Consider the following 17,384-nt stretch of genomic DNA (forward strand, 5'->3'; position numbering starts at 1 on the left):
CCCTAAGGCTGGGTACACACTGATAGTAATCTTGTCGCGAACGTGCGAGCGTTTATCACCTAGCCAGTTATCACGTACGAACATTGTGTTTTAGGTGAGTAAACGCTCATAATTTTTATGTGTCACCTTCTTGGTAAAGCTAGGAGGAAAATGCTTAAGTACTTAGTTGTTTTAAAAGTTCATTCATGCTTCTAGTTCGTGAACGTAGTTTAACAGGTTACTTTATCTGATCTACTTTTACCTATATCTCTATCTTTAGCTATGCTTCATTTGTTCATGATTGTATTTTTAATGAGTAACTACGTGGCCGGACAAATGGGGAGCGCTGAGAGTTTTAGGACAAAATTTAAGACAACTGGCCTGAGGGCCAAAGTAGTAGTAGTAGTTTGTCTGGCTAAAGTATATAAATAATTAATTAAAAGAAATACTGTTGAAATAAAACACATCACTGTTTAAAAATAGGACTTAAGTAAAACAATTTCTAAAACAAGATATACCTAATGAAGCGATGGCAAGTCAGGACAAAGCCAAGACGGTTTATTGTTTGGTTAAATAAAAAAAAAATAAAGATGTAAAACCGAGTGTTGTGTCATCGGACATTATAAGGTTCAAGTCGTATATTTCGTCTTTTATTTCTAATTGTCCTTAAACACGACTGTTGATAAATTCCATAGGATAATAATATGAATATTATATAAAGTCACAGCTTTTTCTCATTGGGGTAATTAGGTTTTTCTCAGTGGCCACGGAAGCACTTACGATCTTGTCTGCCACGTTATTTTTTGTTTCTTTTTATCATTACAAACCCAAGATGCCATCTTATAGCAAGTATTTCCGCGAGTCGTTTACTTTTTTGTCCAAATTATCGTGAGTTTATTATCCAAGCGTGTCCCGTCAATGCAGCACCTTATCATTTTATTGCGAGACAAACGCGAGGTTGTTACACACCCAAATCTTGGTACATGAATGGACGGAACCTGCTGGCAATCGGGATCATTTATCAATCTAACGCGTCCGTGCCTGCTTATCACAAATCAGTGAAACGTTTCGCGTTGCACCTCACAATAACAAAAACTAGTTTAGCATATAAGTGGGCGAACGCCATCTGATAAGACGCGAGGCAATTAGGTACGTGACACCTCGCTAGGCGTCCTCGAAGCGGTCGGTGTGCACCTAGCCTTAGTGTTGGGAGAGCCTCCAATTATAGCCGCGTTATAAGCTTGTTAAAGACAATTGTGGCCGGAAAAACTTTACGAGCATACACTACACGGTTCAGATGGAATACGATAGTGCAACGGATAGATAAACGGTATATCAACTATTCTTACCTACTTACTTCGACTTGGGAACTTCATCAATCATAGAATAAAGAACTGTGTATAGAACGGAAACTCTCCGCCACGCACCAATTCGAATCGGGCGTTAGATTAAGCTACTTTCTCTGGGATTTCCTCTAGTCAAAATGGCCGTAAGCCAGCTAGGTAGAGCATGCGTGGATTGTATCTCTCACTCACACTTACGCGATAAGGCAGATTTTTGTATGCAGTGTCCGGGCTGTGATTTAATTACTAAGTTGGCTGCAAATGCCCTCAGGACCGCCGGTGTCATTGCCCCATTGCTGGGGCACGGGCCTTCCCTATGGATGGATAGGGAGATCGGGCCTTAAACCACCACGCGGGCCCAGTGCGGATTGGTGGTTATTAACGACTGCTTATGCAGCCGGGACCAACGGCTTAACGTGCCTTCCGAAACACGGAGGAGCTCGAGATGAAAACTGTTTTTTTGGTCACCCATCCTATGACCGGCCTTTGCGAAAGTTGCTTAACTTCAACAATCGCAGACCGAGCTTGTTTACCGCTGCGCCACCGAGCTCCTCTCTCTCACTCACACTTACGCGATAAGGCAGCACACAGTGAGATAGGTAAGATTTTTGTATGCACCCGGACGGGCTGTGATTTATTACTAAGTTGGCTGCAGATGCCCTCCTCAAGATATTGGTAAACTTTTCCGAAATTATTGTATAAACAATTAGGTAGTGTGAAGAAATCCTGGTAGAGTACAGTCGCGGAAGTATGCGCATGCGTTCCCGTAGCGCCCACTACAGGCGGCAAGATAAACTCGTGTTCAATGGGTAGACGGGAAACCAGATAACCCGGACTGTCTAATATATAACTATATACACATAAATCGTCGTCATCCCCATGGCAACAGGTATGCGTAAGTGCTTTTTTTTTAAAGAACGTCTGGGGCCCTGTTCCGAGGTTTTTCTTGCAGCTTCTTTTCCTCGGCTATACAGGTTGTGAGAAGCTGTAGTAATTTTAGGCGGATGAGACGTTCGTTATGTAAAAAAATACGATTCAAGGTGTAACTATCTACTGAATAGATATTTTTGAATTTGAATTGCCCAATGTTAAAAAAAGGTAGGTACTTATGTTTACTTGTGATTCTACCCACATTTAGGGGACATCAAGTAGAAATTATCTCAACCTGCGTTAGCAAATGGACAGAACAATAAAAAGTCATAACAAGAGATAGAAAATAATACTTACGTGAGCGGCAGCTACACTGAATTTAGGCACATAATTTAGAATTTTCTAGAAACAGCCAGCACCGGCGATCGGCGGTTTGAATTGACGTCTGATGCGTTTTGTTTCTTTCGAAGTTGACGTCGGCGACACTGGTGCGTTTTGTTGTCTTGTTTTAGAAGAGGTATTCATGGGAATTCAGGCAGATTTTCTGCCAATCCCCTTTAAACGCATCCAAATCGTCTTTCCATTTTAATTTAATTATTAATTTTCTTATATAAGGCACTGTGGGAGAGGAGAGGGGAGACCTTTACTCAGAAGTGGGAAACGATAGGCTAGAAAAAAAAACAATGGCGGGAATACTAGTCAAGTAAAGAGTGTATTCAGTCTGTAATAACCGGCTTGAATTATTTTATTTGTCTACCTGCCAATCTGTTTCGATACTGCTTGCGTTGAAGTTACCTCACTTGAAACTACAGAATAAGCTGTACAGCAGTGTTCCATTGCCTTCTTAAATAAGAAAAAGAAAATACTATCAATATTGCTCTGTCATAACTTAACTACATTAGTATTATATACCTAATATGATCTGTGGTCAGAACATACGTAAATTGGTAACACGTATAACATTAGCTTTCGGTGCCTTGAAATTCATCCGTAAGTTAAAACAGACTGAGACAAATTTAATAAAGCTACTACACCGATTATATATAGGTACTATGACAGAAGGAAATGAACGAGAAGTACAACAGAAGTTTGTATATTATTTATTAATTAAAAATTTGTACCAAGTGTCGTCAGTCAAGCAAATTTTATCTTGGGTCATAGATTCAAGTTTATTTACTATGTAGGTTGTCTATCAATTACCTAAGTCTATAATATACGAGTAGGACTATTGAGAATTTCGTTTTACTGGTAAGTCAAAATTCCCAGAGGTCCTACCAGTAAGTCTATTGGGAAGGAAATTCCCAGTGGTTCAACTGGCAAGTCTACTGGGAATAGGGGGCATTTCATCGGTCCTTCAGAACTTAGGTGCATCTTAGATACGCTTTGTTATGATGTTTGATTTATATCTCTCTCGCTCGCACATATGCGGTAAGGATGATTTTTGTAGTGTCTCGCTATCCCGACTGTCATTCGTCATTAATTAATCTTTCTCGAGGTGTTCGCAACATCGAACAGAATATTAATTTTACTAATAGCAACACTTTGCTACTTTTTTGTGGTTTGGAAATAAAATTTATTTATTTATATCCTCTTCAGGTGGGTACTGACCGGTGTTACGAGGCGCATTGTAGGTACTATTCGCAGCGAGCATAATATGTTACGTCATGTGCTTAAATTCAGTGTTGATGTTCGCTACGAGCGCCTTATTTCCCTGTACTGACAGCACGAACGCTCGCTGTGTAAGGCGATTCTCACACTGCCCCGCATGATGCAGAGTATCGCGTGGATGCGTGTTCTTCCGTTGCTTGTAAGTATCTCCGTTTGTATAGAAAACACGCACGGTCTAACACACAGAAAATGCATGAACGCCCTATACAAACGCAGATACTTACAAGCAACGGAAGAACACGCATCCACGCGATACGCTGCATCGTGCGGGGCAGTGTGAGAATCGCCTAACAGATTACATTACGCCTCGTAACATCAGTCAGTACCCACCTTTCTACGATTTTCCATTACGTGTAACAATATTTTGTGTGCCATAATTTAAAAATTAAGATTATTATTATTTTATTTCAAGAGAGAAGGCCTATACCCTTCAGTGGGTGGATACAGGCTGCGAAGAGTGGAGGTAGGAATTTAAATATACTGTTGGCAACCTTGAAGTCGACGTTTAACATCCATTCTCATAATCACGCCAGCGTACGGTCACGAGCATTAATATGTATACACTTTGGTACCATGTCACATTAACTTTTTTGACAAATTGAACTGTAAGTCTCACTAAATGACAAATATGTTAGTGCGACAGAGTCCTAAAGTGGGTACATTATATTGCTCATGACTGTGCCATCAACATCGGTAAACGACACGAGGAGTTGACAGCTCATCAAAGAAACAACCATAATTTGTCAATAGATTTATCTATATATTTTAATGAATAATTTTCAATACAGATGTTGTTTTACAGTCTCTTTTCAAAGCAAAGTTTTGTAGAAAAATGGCAAATTAACACTTCCATATTGCAATTCAAATCACTTGTTCTTTTTTCAAAATTACAAATATTTTTAAAGGTAAGAAAGGAAATAACTTTTAATCAAGAATATATCTAGTATCGAATCAAAACTTTTAATGCTTGCTTAGATTTAATGAATTCCATGGAAAATTATATTCATTTATAATTTTATATTTTGTATTTTTAACTACAATATTTATCAACTATATATTACAAATTTTAACTTACAGTTAGATTTTCATCAATCGTTTATATGGCGGGAGTTACTTGCTGCTTTATGTCAAAACTATTTTCAACTTTTTCGGTGTTAGGAAAACACTTTTCTTAATTGTTTTTGTGTTTGGATAACGTTTAACACTCTCAGGTACAGTTAATTCGGGAAAAAGTGCAGAATATACTGATATTCGAAGTATTTTTTTTTATCAAAAAGCAGTTAGTAACCCACACTAACTTCACAGCACAATTGACAAAACATATTTTCAAAATATGTCTATTAATAAACACGTAAATATCCTTAAACTTGTATTTACAAAATAATAAAGCATTATTATTAATTTATTACTAACAAGTGGGAAATGAAATAATTTTATCATCTTCGACGTCATTAAATGATGTAATGACGTCATTTACGGCAATAGTTATTGAATTAAAACAATTCTAAACAGAGGATACAAAGTGTTGTTGAATTTGAAAACATGTATTTGTTGTTTACAAAATATGGAAATACGCATGACATTCTATGTGTAAAAAATGTGTTAGGTTTTCAATAGCCAACATGTTTTATATTTCACATCTAGAATTTTCACTTTTAACCCCTTTATCGCTACTTCCGGTTTGAAAAATGTTTCAAAATAAGAACATGTAAGTAAGTTTCGAAGTTGTCACAAATTTTTCCTGTTACGTTCGTAAAGTTACCTATACTCGTAAGTAAAAGGAGGTCGCATAACGTCATTAGATCCATTTGATCACGTCGACAATATTAACCCTATTGCTATTGCAGTGGAGACTATGTAACTATCGTGTAATCGATACTACGTGTGGATTCGATGTCAGACGTCACGCGAGACATTTTGACACCTTGACACTACTGCTGCTGACATCCGACACTTTTGACAGCTGTCAGATTTGACACTTCCTTTTTTAAAGTTACGCAGAGCAATGGCCTCGAGGTTTATAGTGCCAGTTTAAACTTTTGTTTGTGCTTGTACGGCGACCATGGTTTCAGAAAAAGTTGTTACGATTGATATCAAAGGTTATGCAAGATTAGAAAACCGACAAGAGTTCAGTACATTAGGGAGTGGAGTAGAGAGTGGAGCTCGGTGGTCGGCTATGGGCGTCGCAGAAGCACAAGATACGAACAACAAAACGACGAACGAAAAGTCACCGTGTGACATCCTCGGTCGTCGACCTCGTGTCTAACCGTCTAACAAGCTTAACTATTTACATCAGTATACGAATATCGACCCGAATAGAACTCGACAGAAACAAAATAGGAACGATACAAAACGACGCGCCGCCCCCTCCCCGCGGAGGGGGCGGCGGCGATATAAATACACGCTATGTACAGGCGCGGCCATCAGTCCTGCGGCTCCACGTCCAGCCCGTTGACCATGCGCTCGATGCTCTTGAGGTCGGAGGCGGGCGGCGTGGCGGGCTCGGGCGGCGGCTCGGCCGAGGCGGCCCGCGCCGGCGCCGGCGGGCTGGCGGCGCGCCGCGCCGGCGACGACGACAGCGAGCGCGCCCGCGGCGCCACCTGCTCGAAGGCCGAGCCCAGCGTCGGCAGCGCGTACGGCGCGAAGCGGTGCGCCTTGGACAGCGACGGCGCCGGCGCTGGCGCGGGCGGCGGCGGGATGGAGTACTGCTGCAGCAGCGGGTGCAGGTTGAACAGCAGCCCCGGCGGCATCTGGTGCGGCGGGAAGAACGGCGGCGGGTACAGCGATGGCGGGTACAGGTACGGCAGCAGCGGGGGCTGCACGGGGGGGCCGAGGGACACGTCCGGCGCCGGGGAGGGCCGCGAGGGCCCCGCCGGCGGGGAGGACGCCCGCGGGCCCCCCGAGCACGACGAATCCGACCCCGCCTCGATGGTCTCCTCGTTGCCGGAGTCCGCGCCGCCGCCACCGCTGTTTGAGCTGAACCACGCTGCGAATAGAAACCCCCATTAGCGAGAAGAAACTATGCACTTAAAAATATTTTTAGAACCTGTAAAAATATTTTTAAGATTGCTAAACAATTTTTAACTTACAACGAAACATCAAAATCTGAGGGTACATACAAGTCTACCAAATCATTAATACTTCCACATGAAAACGAGTCACGTCTGACGATCACTTATGAAGTTGTCTTCAAGCCATATCTTGGAAGAAGTCGAAAAGAACTTCAGATACCAAAGCTAGTAGACCTGCTTATTTGTAACTGTAATAAATTGAGTATACTCACAGGTAGTAGAGTGCTGCGTGGCCGGGTGCGAGGGCGGAGGGCTAGAGGGCCCGCCGACGTCCAGCGGCCGCTCGTCATCCTCGTCTCGAGCGTCCGCCCGCGCCGTCAGCAGCGCCTGCCTGCGGTACACCGACAGACTACTCGTGTTATTATCAGGAATACCACAAACTTAAGAACTAAGGGCATACACTGGGATAACAAATCAACTCAGGAATGTTATAACAGCGTTGTCACAAAACTTTACCTCTCGACACAAAGCTGGTGTGACAGGGCGTCACTCCAACGCCACCAGCGCGGCGCTAGCAATTGTAATATAATGAAATGTAGGCGGACGTCACACTACTGGCGCACTGTCACACTCAGCGCGACGGTTAGCGCCCGCAGTGTGACATTCTTCTACGTTTGTCCCTACGCCGACTATGTGACGAGAGATAAAGGTCTAGGAACATGCTCTGTACAACTTATTTATTAATTAGTTAAGGGCAATTTCACATTTGCGCATATAAAAGTCCCAATGTCAACAAATGTCAAATAGCAATATTGATTTTATGATTTTTAGATGAATGCTTCAATGTGGCCTCTTTAGTCCCACGGGATTTAGTAGAGGATTCATAGTTCTGTAGTATTTATAGGGAAATATAAACACTAATTCGAAAATCATTAGTTACAATTAACATACTGGATTTGATCCTGCGATCTAGGCTACCACAGGTCTTTAGCATAGAAAAGAGCATGATTAAGAAACTGTTTGACAACCGAAGGCGACATTTTAACCCCAAACAGCCGAGGGAGCTTAAAGAAAACGCAAAAGTTTAACGACGCGACAGCGCCAATGCACTTTGTCAGGGGTGTGAATCGTTTGACATTTGGGGGTAGACAAAGGTTAATCATCTTCTAATGATGCCGAAACTCGACCCGACGACGCCCTACCGCATAACGCCCTTTTCGATCAATTTTTATAATGTGAAAATTGCAGGTTGGGTTATTGGAAATGGAGAAAGTTTGACAAGAGATGATTTTAATATCGTTATTAGGTGTATTAGGGGAATGGCGTTAGTTTGTTTTGAGTAAGTATGTGGATGAGGGACTTTCCAGACGATACATGCCGGAGTCCCACAAGGCTCCGTCCTCTCCCCTTTACTATTTTCATTGTATACTAGTGACATTCCCAAATCCCCTAACACTGAACTAGCTTTATTTGCGGATGATACAGCCATCTATTCTTCGTGCCGTGGTCGAGTTACGATGACCGGAATTCTCCAACGCGCGGCATTGGCCGCCACTTGCCCAAGGCATTGGCCTTGGGCAAGTGGTTTCGCAAATGGAAAATCGAGGTAAACCGGGAGAAAAGTGCAGTGGTGTACTTTTCAAAGGGCTATTATAACACGCCACGGTCACGCCGTCAACTTAAAGTCATCAAGATGTTTGGCAAGCCAATCCCTTGGGAGGAGCAAGTCACATATCTCGGCGAAGTCTTAGATAGACGTCTTACTTTCAAGGCCCATATCAAACGTGTGCACGATCGACCCGGTACCTACGTAATTATTGTAACGAGCCCAAAATTTGAGCGTTCACAATATGAAATCCAACTTTAAAAAAGGCGGCGCTATAAAACATCCCTAAAAAACTGCCCCGAATCCGGATAAACCTGAAACTCTCCCTTTTCATTGTAACAACAAATAAATATGCTAACCGGACGGGTAAAACAATCCGGGTTGAAATTGTAAAAAAGGATTCGAACCCGGCACCCCAGCGCTATTTGCCTTCTGTCGCCGACGAGCAAACACCTCTTTATCTGGCGTATTGTTTCAAATATTACGTCATTATGGCTAGTCCATAGCTTTTTTACCCGACTGCATTAAACGAAGTGTTACGTTTTTAAAATATACAGGGTGTTAGTGACATCGTCATCATCATCATCAATTTAAGAGCCACGCTCTTGTCGGTGACAAATCGACATCGTAACAAATTAAAACACATAATAACGGGTTCTTACCGCGTTTAAATGGGGATATGAGACTCCCGATATTTCGATACTGTAGCAAGTGCCATGATCACGGGATGACTGATGAGATTGGAGTAGGTAGATCCATAATTTTCTACGGGCTGACATATCTGTCTACCCTCTTTCTTAATTAACGCGGTTATATTATGATAATAACCTCGTAAACTTAAAACAATGTATCGTAACAAATACTAAGAGGGATGATTCAGACGATGATTCTGAGTTAATATCAAGTGGAATTTTTCGTCGCGATGAACGTAAAGTTTTCGTTACGATGTCATTTACACCCTGTGTAAGTATGAATATGAGTTAACACACATGAAAGGGACAATAGAAATAGATGCTTAGACGGCATGTTGTGAAAATCGATACAACATGACATGCACTACTTGGTCGGACATATGGTGAAGTTGTCGTATGAACTTGCCATAGCAACGGTCACGGTCCCATAGACCCCTAATGTGTCTTTATCCTGCCCTGATTAGGGTTCCGCACTAAATTCATTTTATTAACTCGTCTCATCGCGACTGATAAAATTTAATTTGTGCCACCCTTACTTTTAGGGTTGCCAGCGAAATGTTTTGAATAAATTATGTATTTTTTTCGCTGGTACATTTATAGTTCATATTTAATCTTAACTAACTGCCGGTATAGTTTTAAGATGGATATTATGATACTAGTATGGTGATAGATCATTGCGCTAGAAAGAACACAATATCTCAGTCAATTAAGCGTTGGGCTCACGATCCGGAGGTCCCGTGTTCGTATCTCGGTGGGGACATACCACAAAAATTAAAAACATGCATAGAGCTGTCCATGTAACTAAGAAACTCTGGAAATTGAAGGAATCATTCGTGGTCGCGATGGCTCATGTAACGACTACGTACTTATGTCAGTCAGTAGTAACCGGGACCAACGGCTTAACGTGCCTTCCGAAGCACGGATCATCTCACTTTTGGACAATCAGGTGATCAGCCTGTAATGTCCCAACCAAACTAGGGATCACAAAGTGATTTTTGTGATTTGTCCCCACAGGGATTCGAACCCGGGACCTCCGGATCGTGAGCACATCGCTCAACCACCGGACCACAGAGGTCGTCAAATCTTTAGGTTAGATAACATTAGGGAATGATGATTCGTTTGTAAGATAGTAGAAGTAAAAACGTGTAAACAAGACTACAAGCATAAAATATCAAAAAAGAACATATTTCTTAAGCCCTTTTGATACCCGTTCAACCCTAAAACTAAACTGTGCACATTAGGGTGTCCATGTTACAATGTAAACTGTAGGACGCATCGGCTTGTAATCTTACCAAATTTTTACCCCAACCCCTAGAAGGGTGGTTTAAATATAAAAGCTGTCCCCAATTTTGTCTTTTGTAGTTCACAGGAATTTCCTATCGCATTTGAATTCGGGGTTAAACGCTCGGGTTGGGGAATTGTAATACTGCTAAATAATAATGTCTTTTCAAACTAACAATGAAAAATATAAAATGTTAGCTTTTACTTTTTTCTTACACGAAACGCACTATCAAAAACCTCCAAAAATATGCATTTATATTTGGACGTAGTGATCTCCCTAGCATTATTCCGTTTTTCACAGGGTCCGCTTACCTAACCTATAGATAATAGTTTATTATTAAGGTGATTCGTTTTCCATACAAAAGTTGATGCAGTGCTACAGGAAAACGGATAGAGGAATATTGTTATAAAACCGATAAATAGTAATATTTTGGTGTATTATTTTCGCAAACTAACAAAAATTTAGGGTCCGAATACGAGAAGTACCATATTTCAGACCCTCAATTTTGATCAATTCTACATTTGTAGTGGTGCAGATTACAGTGTATTTGCTGAGCGTGTAGTGGTGTCAATGTTAGTGTGTGTGCGTGATAGTTTTTTTTTTTCTCTAAAGGCTTTGACTACTTGACAAGTGTAATAGAATGTCAGTGACAATTTATAAAGAGATTTTGTATGAATAAATAAAAAACTAAAAATATTACAATCTGAGAAAAGGAATATTGGAAAAATATTTTTGTTTTAACGCATATTTTTTAAACATTTTTAAATAATGGGTAAGTACCGTGTTTTAAAAGAGGACATATATTATAATAAAAAATCAATACATAAAATGACATGGCTGTATGGGCATAGTTCCCTTTGCCTTACCCTTCGGGGAAAACCAAATCAAAAAAAAAGTTGTTGCATTTGCCGGCCTAAATAGTAGTCATTTATAATTAATTGTTTTTCCATCCAACATACAGATTTATTTATATTCTCTTTGCCGCGGACTTTTTGGTGGGACCGGGAACGGGAAGGTTGCTTTCTTCATTGAATAATCTAAATAATCAATACGAAGTGGTGTTTTGTGGTTAATGATCACATTAAGTTAGACGGAAAACATTCCCGATAGTATTATTAAATCGGAATATTCAATAAACAAAGTGTACCTATCTATTTTCGCTTTGCGCCAACAAGCCGCTTACTTCGTTTGGGGTTTGGAGTAAGAGTCTGTGTGGGGGCTTAGGTTTCATCATTTCATTAATCATCATCAAGAAAAAAAAACACAAGACATGGCTGTATGGGCATAGTTCCCTTTGCCTTGCCCTTTGGGAAAAAAAATAAGATAAATTTTGAAATTCTTATGTATAAGGCTTTTTGGCGGGAGACGGGAACGGGACAGTTGCTTTCTTCATTGAATAATCTAAATAATTAATACGAAGTGGTGTTTTGTGGTTAATGATCGCATTAAGTTAGTCGGAAGACATTCGCGAGTGTTATTATATTGGAGTATTCAATAAACAAAGTGTATCTGCCTATTTTCGCTTCGTGTCAGGAAGCCGCTTCATAACTCAAAAGTTTATGCGGACTTTTGAGTTAATTCGTTTGGGGTTCGGAGTAGGAGTCTACTCCGAGGGTGGGGGCTTAGGTTTCATCATCATCACCTTTCATCATTTCATTCTGAGATTTCATTAATCATCAAGAAAAAAAATACGTCAGACATGGCTGTATGGGCATAGTTCCCTTTGCCTTACCCTTCGGGGAAAACAAAAACAAAAAAAAAAAAATCTTATGTATAATAAACAAACATCACAGACATCATGACAGATCTAAAACTAACGAAAATCTTTTTTCTTTTTTCTATTTGACTTATTTATGAATTTTAATCAAGAAAACGTGATAATAAGTTCGACAGCAACCAGTTCAGGTCCCCGATGTTTCGGCCCATTTCAGGCCGCGTATATATGGAAATACTACTTCAACACGTCCCAGCCTCGTCATTTTTTAACGTCCTCGTTAAAAAAAACGTCCTAACCTGAACTAATTAACCTAACAATAAACACCACGCGTAAATATAACTCCAGAAATGCGCTGCAAGTCGTCTGGACTGGGCGCGAAAACAACATAAAATTCGATTAGCTGCTAAGTGTCCCGCATGCTATCACCAGCTGTCACTGACATACGTATGAAGTCCTGCGGATTTTATTGGAACTAAATGACAAGTCATAATAATTATATGCGGATACTGCGACATCAGCGCCGTGCTTGCGGGACGTCCTGAAGCGCTATTACATCTTTCAAACGCGATGCGTCAAAGTTTGAACCGACGCAATTTAGGAAAAATCTACCTTATTATTACTGTGCTGTGATCGTTAGTTGTAAAATCATACAATACATATACACAATTCTTTATACACAATATAATTATTATGACATATTGTGGACTTTCCGGTAGACCTACAAAAATGGAACAATTCAACCATACGTTGTTTTGTTATATCTCAATGGGCTCAGGCAGCGTTTTCGCCGAAAGCTCCAAGTCGGCTATATTTGTAACGATAATTATGTTTGATATTCATCATCATTTTTGAACCATTTTATACAAACAACAAATACTTGTATAAATTATATACCCTAAAGCACGCCCATGAATCACTCTACTCATTGGTGAAAACCGTATGAAAATCCGTTCAGTAGTTTTTTAGTTAGCCGCATGTTCACTGATGCGATTAATGCCTGTTAGAATTTTACAAAATAAAAAATACGGAAATTACGGAAGGTACTTTAGTGCAAAGTACATTATTGTATAATTATAATATTACTGGTAAAAGTGATACTTTTTGAAAATTCCGTAACAAATAAACGGGTTCGCCAAATTCAATTGTAAAAAAAATACAAAAAGTAAAAACAATTAAAACATGCACTTGGGTTTGAACCGTGAAACTTAAGAATGGCGGCGACTGCTTTACCAAATGCGCCATTTAGAAGTTAGAAGTAGACTTCAAATTATGCATCTCTTTTAATAGCTAACCTAGTTCGCATGTGTGTGTGACAGCTTCGTGTTTGTACACAAATTGAAATGACACCAACTTTTGATGCAATGTTTTAATATGATATCTGCAGTAAATACTTCAAAATTGTAGCTTAACTTAAAGATAATGTATGTAAGATTTCGCCACCTAACGTTTCACTGGGTCAGAACTCAACACTAAACGAATAAATGGAAAAAAATACGAAAAATGCAGAAGTAACGCCATCTGCTGACGCAGCGTTACCTAGCTGACTGACACGCATCACCTTAAGTACGTTTTTGTTGTTTAAAATTCATAAATAATTTAAATATAAATATATATATATATATATATATATATATATATTATTCATCAGAATTTCATGTTTTATCTTGAACCTAGTACACGACCCAAAGGATATGTCGTGAAAACCGACAGGCGTATACTAGAACATAGCGTTACGACATACGTAGATATGTCGACCACAGTACCCACTCTTCTTCTTCTACCGTGTGGGTTGTGAATGGAGTACAAACCTCATCACCCCTGGTGTCAGTGTTATTATTGAGCCGCCAAAGGCCCCTGACATGGCTCATGTAACGGCTACTTACATCAGTAAGTAGCAACCGGGACCAACAGCTTAGCGTGCCTTTCATCTTACTTTCGGACAATCGGGTGATCAGCCTGTAATGTCCTAACCAAACTAGGGACCACAAAGTAATTGTTGTGATATGTCCTCACCGGGAATCGAACCCAGGACCTCCGGATTGTGAGTAACTCAACCAATGGACCACAGAGGTCGTTAGTAACCACCTTTATACCCCGTTATTCACTCTTGTGCCTCTACCTAGATCAAAGTAACCGACTATTCACTGGAAGATATTCAATGTATTTATCTTTTGACCGCAAAAGGAGACTAATTAGTGCTACGTATGTCTTAATAACGACGTTTTGTGATGCCGACTACGATAGGTAGGTACAGTTGACAGTTGAGTCGAAGAAGCCTTTAATTGATAGTGAAGTTATTAAAGGGATCTCTATTCGGAACGTGAATGGTTTTCAGGTCGTACTTTGATATGTTGATTGCTGTTTTTACAATAAAATACCAGACAGTATTTTGAATTTGTCAGAAAACAAAATAGCTCATGTGAAGCTTACTTTATGTAAAAAAGCTTATAAGATTAATGATTTTCCAAATGATAAAAGTCTCTCTCTCTCTCTATTTAAGAGCTGCGCTCTTGTCGGTGGAGTAATCGCCATTCCTCTCTTCTTCCCGCCAAAACCTTCACCTCCCGATACGACACGACCTGCACCTTCTCTTTTATTTGTTTCATAAATGTTCTCCTAGGTCTACCCCTTCCTCTCTTCCCTTCAATTTTTCCTTCTATATAATGTTTGTTATAAATGAATCGATAAAAGATATCGATGAATTGATAAAAGTACCGATATAAAGATACTAAGTTTTTCTATTTAACTTATTTATGAATATTTATAAAGAAAAATGTAATAATAAGTGCGACATTTTGTCACGTTTTTCTATGACGTGAATGTATGTTAAAAGAAAATTAATGAATTTAAAATGTCAGATGCAATTCTTATAAGTAAATTATCTTTTTTACTTTTTCCCCGAAGTGCTGGCACTGGTCGCAAGATCTCACAGACAAGGTAACAAAGGAAAATGATGAGATATTCGCGGCATGCGCTCGTTTTCCCGCGCGTTTGTCACACGACACACGTCCCGCGCTTCCGCCGCCGCCATTTTGTAAAGACCGCGTCCTGCCTCTAATTCGGAAGCTGCATGACCGTTTCCGATGCAAAATGTCGTGTAAGCGAATTAGGGATTTTCCTGCCACAAAACGACGGACGTGTCCCCATATTTACATAATAATTGACCCCTAAAGGCCCGCTTTAATTTTTTGTACGCTGTAATTTTCACCTCGGAAATGAGGGTGCACTTCTGTTAGTTAAGAGAGTCTCTGTCTATGGAGAATTTTCAAGTGAGCTCAAATTAAATAGACGGAAAGGAAAACCTAAAGAGAGGACAAATTAAATAAACATCACGATTGATCAATACGGGAAGGCACACTGCCTTCTAATTGAGTTCTCGTTGGAATTTCAAATAAGTTAGCGGAACCGCAACCTATCCCTCGGCGATAGCAAATTATGCGGCGAAAAAAAAAACTAAAGCTGATTTTATCGCGGAAATCCAATTTTCTCCCTTGCACGCTAAAGACGCTGGAAAAAAGCGCCAAGTCGAATGACTGGAGCCATTTCGAGCCGTTACGCGCCATGTTTAAACCCGGAACACGAATAAGGAGGCGCCGGATTGGTTTAATTTGAATTTCGAAAGGCGCCGAGCGCTGTCGGCGGCGTTCGGAGGGGTTCGGCCTAATTAATTTGGAGATCCACAGATACGAGGCTAATTTCGTTAGCTGTTAACTTTAGTTAAACACTCGGCAGTTTTTACCGTCATTAATCTTTCGCCCGGCTTTTAGTTATGAATGCCACCTACAACGTTCCTTAATGAACTCTACAATGTAAGTTTAACTTTCATTTGATAAGATTACGGTGCAGACTCGCGTTGGGTGTTTATAAGTTGGAAGTGGTTTTAGTGTTTCATTATCTAGTTTATGTTTTGATCAGTTAAGTTCCGTCGCGTCATTCTTCTGTGCTGAGGTTCACTATGCTAGACCTAAGCGTTCAACTACTTATCTTTCCGGGCATGTCGTAAAAACCTACAAACTGTTTGTGTCCTGTCTAACACGATGAACCGTTGCGATTCATCATATCCATTTTAAGGGTTATTAAGTACTGGGCTGTCACAAAAACCACATCAAAGCAATTCATCTAAAAAGCAATATTGCTATTCGAAATTTGTTTGCATTTTTAACTCCCCAGTACTCAGTAATCCTTAAGATGGACATGAATCGCAATGGTGTCTGGAGTGTCAAAGAGGCCACAATCTAGCAATTCATCCCAAAAATCAATATTGCTACTTGACATTTGTTGAGAATGCGCAAATGTCAAATAGCAATATTGATTTTCGGGATGAATTGCTTCAATGTGGCCTTTCTAGACACTTGATTATGAAACTCTCTTCTGGTCTTCTGCACAGTGGAACTGGAGACATATAAAGATGGTAAATAAACAATGTCGAAACAATGCTACAATCACACAGTTGAAAGGCTGGAAACAAGCAATGGGAGGTCAAGAACGGAACGATTTTAGACCGAAATTAAGTAATTATGCTTATTAAAGCAAATTAGAGCATGTTCAATTGCTCACGTTGAATGATATAGTGGTTAGATTATTTTGTTTCAAAGGAAAGGTTTGACTTGGGGAAAGAAACCACTGACCCTAGTTGACCTACTTGTAAAATTAGTTTTTATTTACAAATTTGAACAAGATTTTTCATTAGTATCATTCTTCTTATCGTGTGGGTTGTGAGGTGGAATACCAACCTCATCAACCCTGATGTCACGGTTATTACTGAGCCGCCAAAGGCCTGACACGGCTCATGTAACGACTACATACATCAGTGAGTAGTAACCAGGACCAACGGCTTAACGTGCCTTCCGAAGCACGGATCATCTTACTTTCGCACAATCAAGTGATCAGCCTGTAATGTCCTAACCAAACTAGGGATCACAAAGTGATTTTTGTGATATGTCCCCACCGGGATTCGAACGCGGAGCCTCCGGATCGTGAGCCCAACGCTCAACCACTGGACCACGAAGGCCGTTATTAACGTGAGGATTTTCGGTCTATTCTTTACTGATTTTAAAAGAGCAGGTGCTCTTTTCGTGTTTTTTTTTAATCGTAAATGACCTAATTACATTTGTCGATTACGAATAAACGATGAACAAAGTTTGGAATCTTAATCGCTTTTGGATCGGACCGCTTAGTAGCATAGCATGGCGCCTGTATCCTCAGATAGAGAGAGG

At 40.2% G+C, this 17,384-nt stretch overlaps 1 protein-coding gene across 5 annotated transcripts in view; it reads right to left on the bottom strand.

The window, feature by feature from the left end:
• Nucleotides 1–4,599: 4,599 nt before the first annotated feature.
• LOC126376234 (optomotor-blind protein) overlaps nt 4,600–17,384 on the bottom strand; it is a 135,986-nt gene continuing 123,201 nt past the window's right edge. For all 5 annotated transcript variants that reach the window (XM_050023502.1, XM_050023506.1, XM_050023505.1 and 2 more), the window contains 2 exons: nt 7,144–7,280; nt 4,600–6,846 (listed from right to left, as the gene is read on the bottom strand). In XM_050023502.1, the coding sequence (XP_049879459.1) occupies nt 6,284–6,846; nt 7,144–7,280 (700 nt within the window). In that variant the 3' untranslated portion in view covers nt 4,600–6,283. The remainder of the gene's footprint in view (nt 6,847–7,143; nt 7,281–17,384) is intronic.

This window comes from Pectinophora gossypiella, chromosome 20 (assembly GCF_024362695.1).
Source record: "Pectinophora gossypiella chromosome 20, ilPecGoss1.1, whole genome shotgun sequence".
NCBI lineage: Eukaryota > Metazoa > Arthropoda > Insecta > Lepidoptera > Gelechiidae > Pectinophora > Pectinophora gossypiella.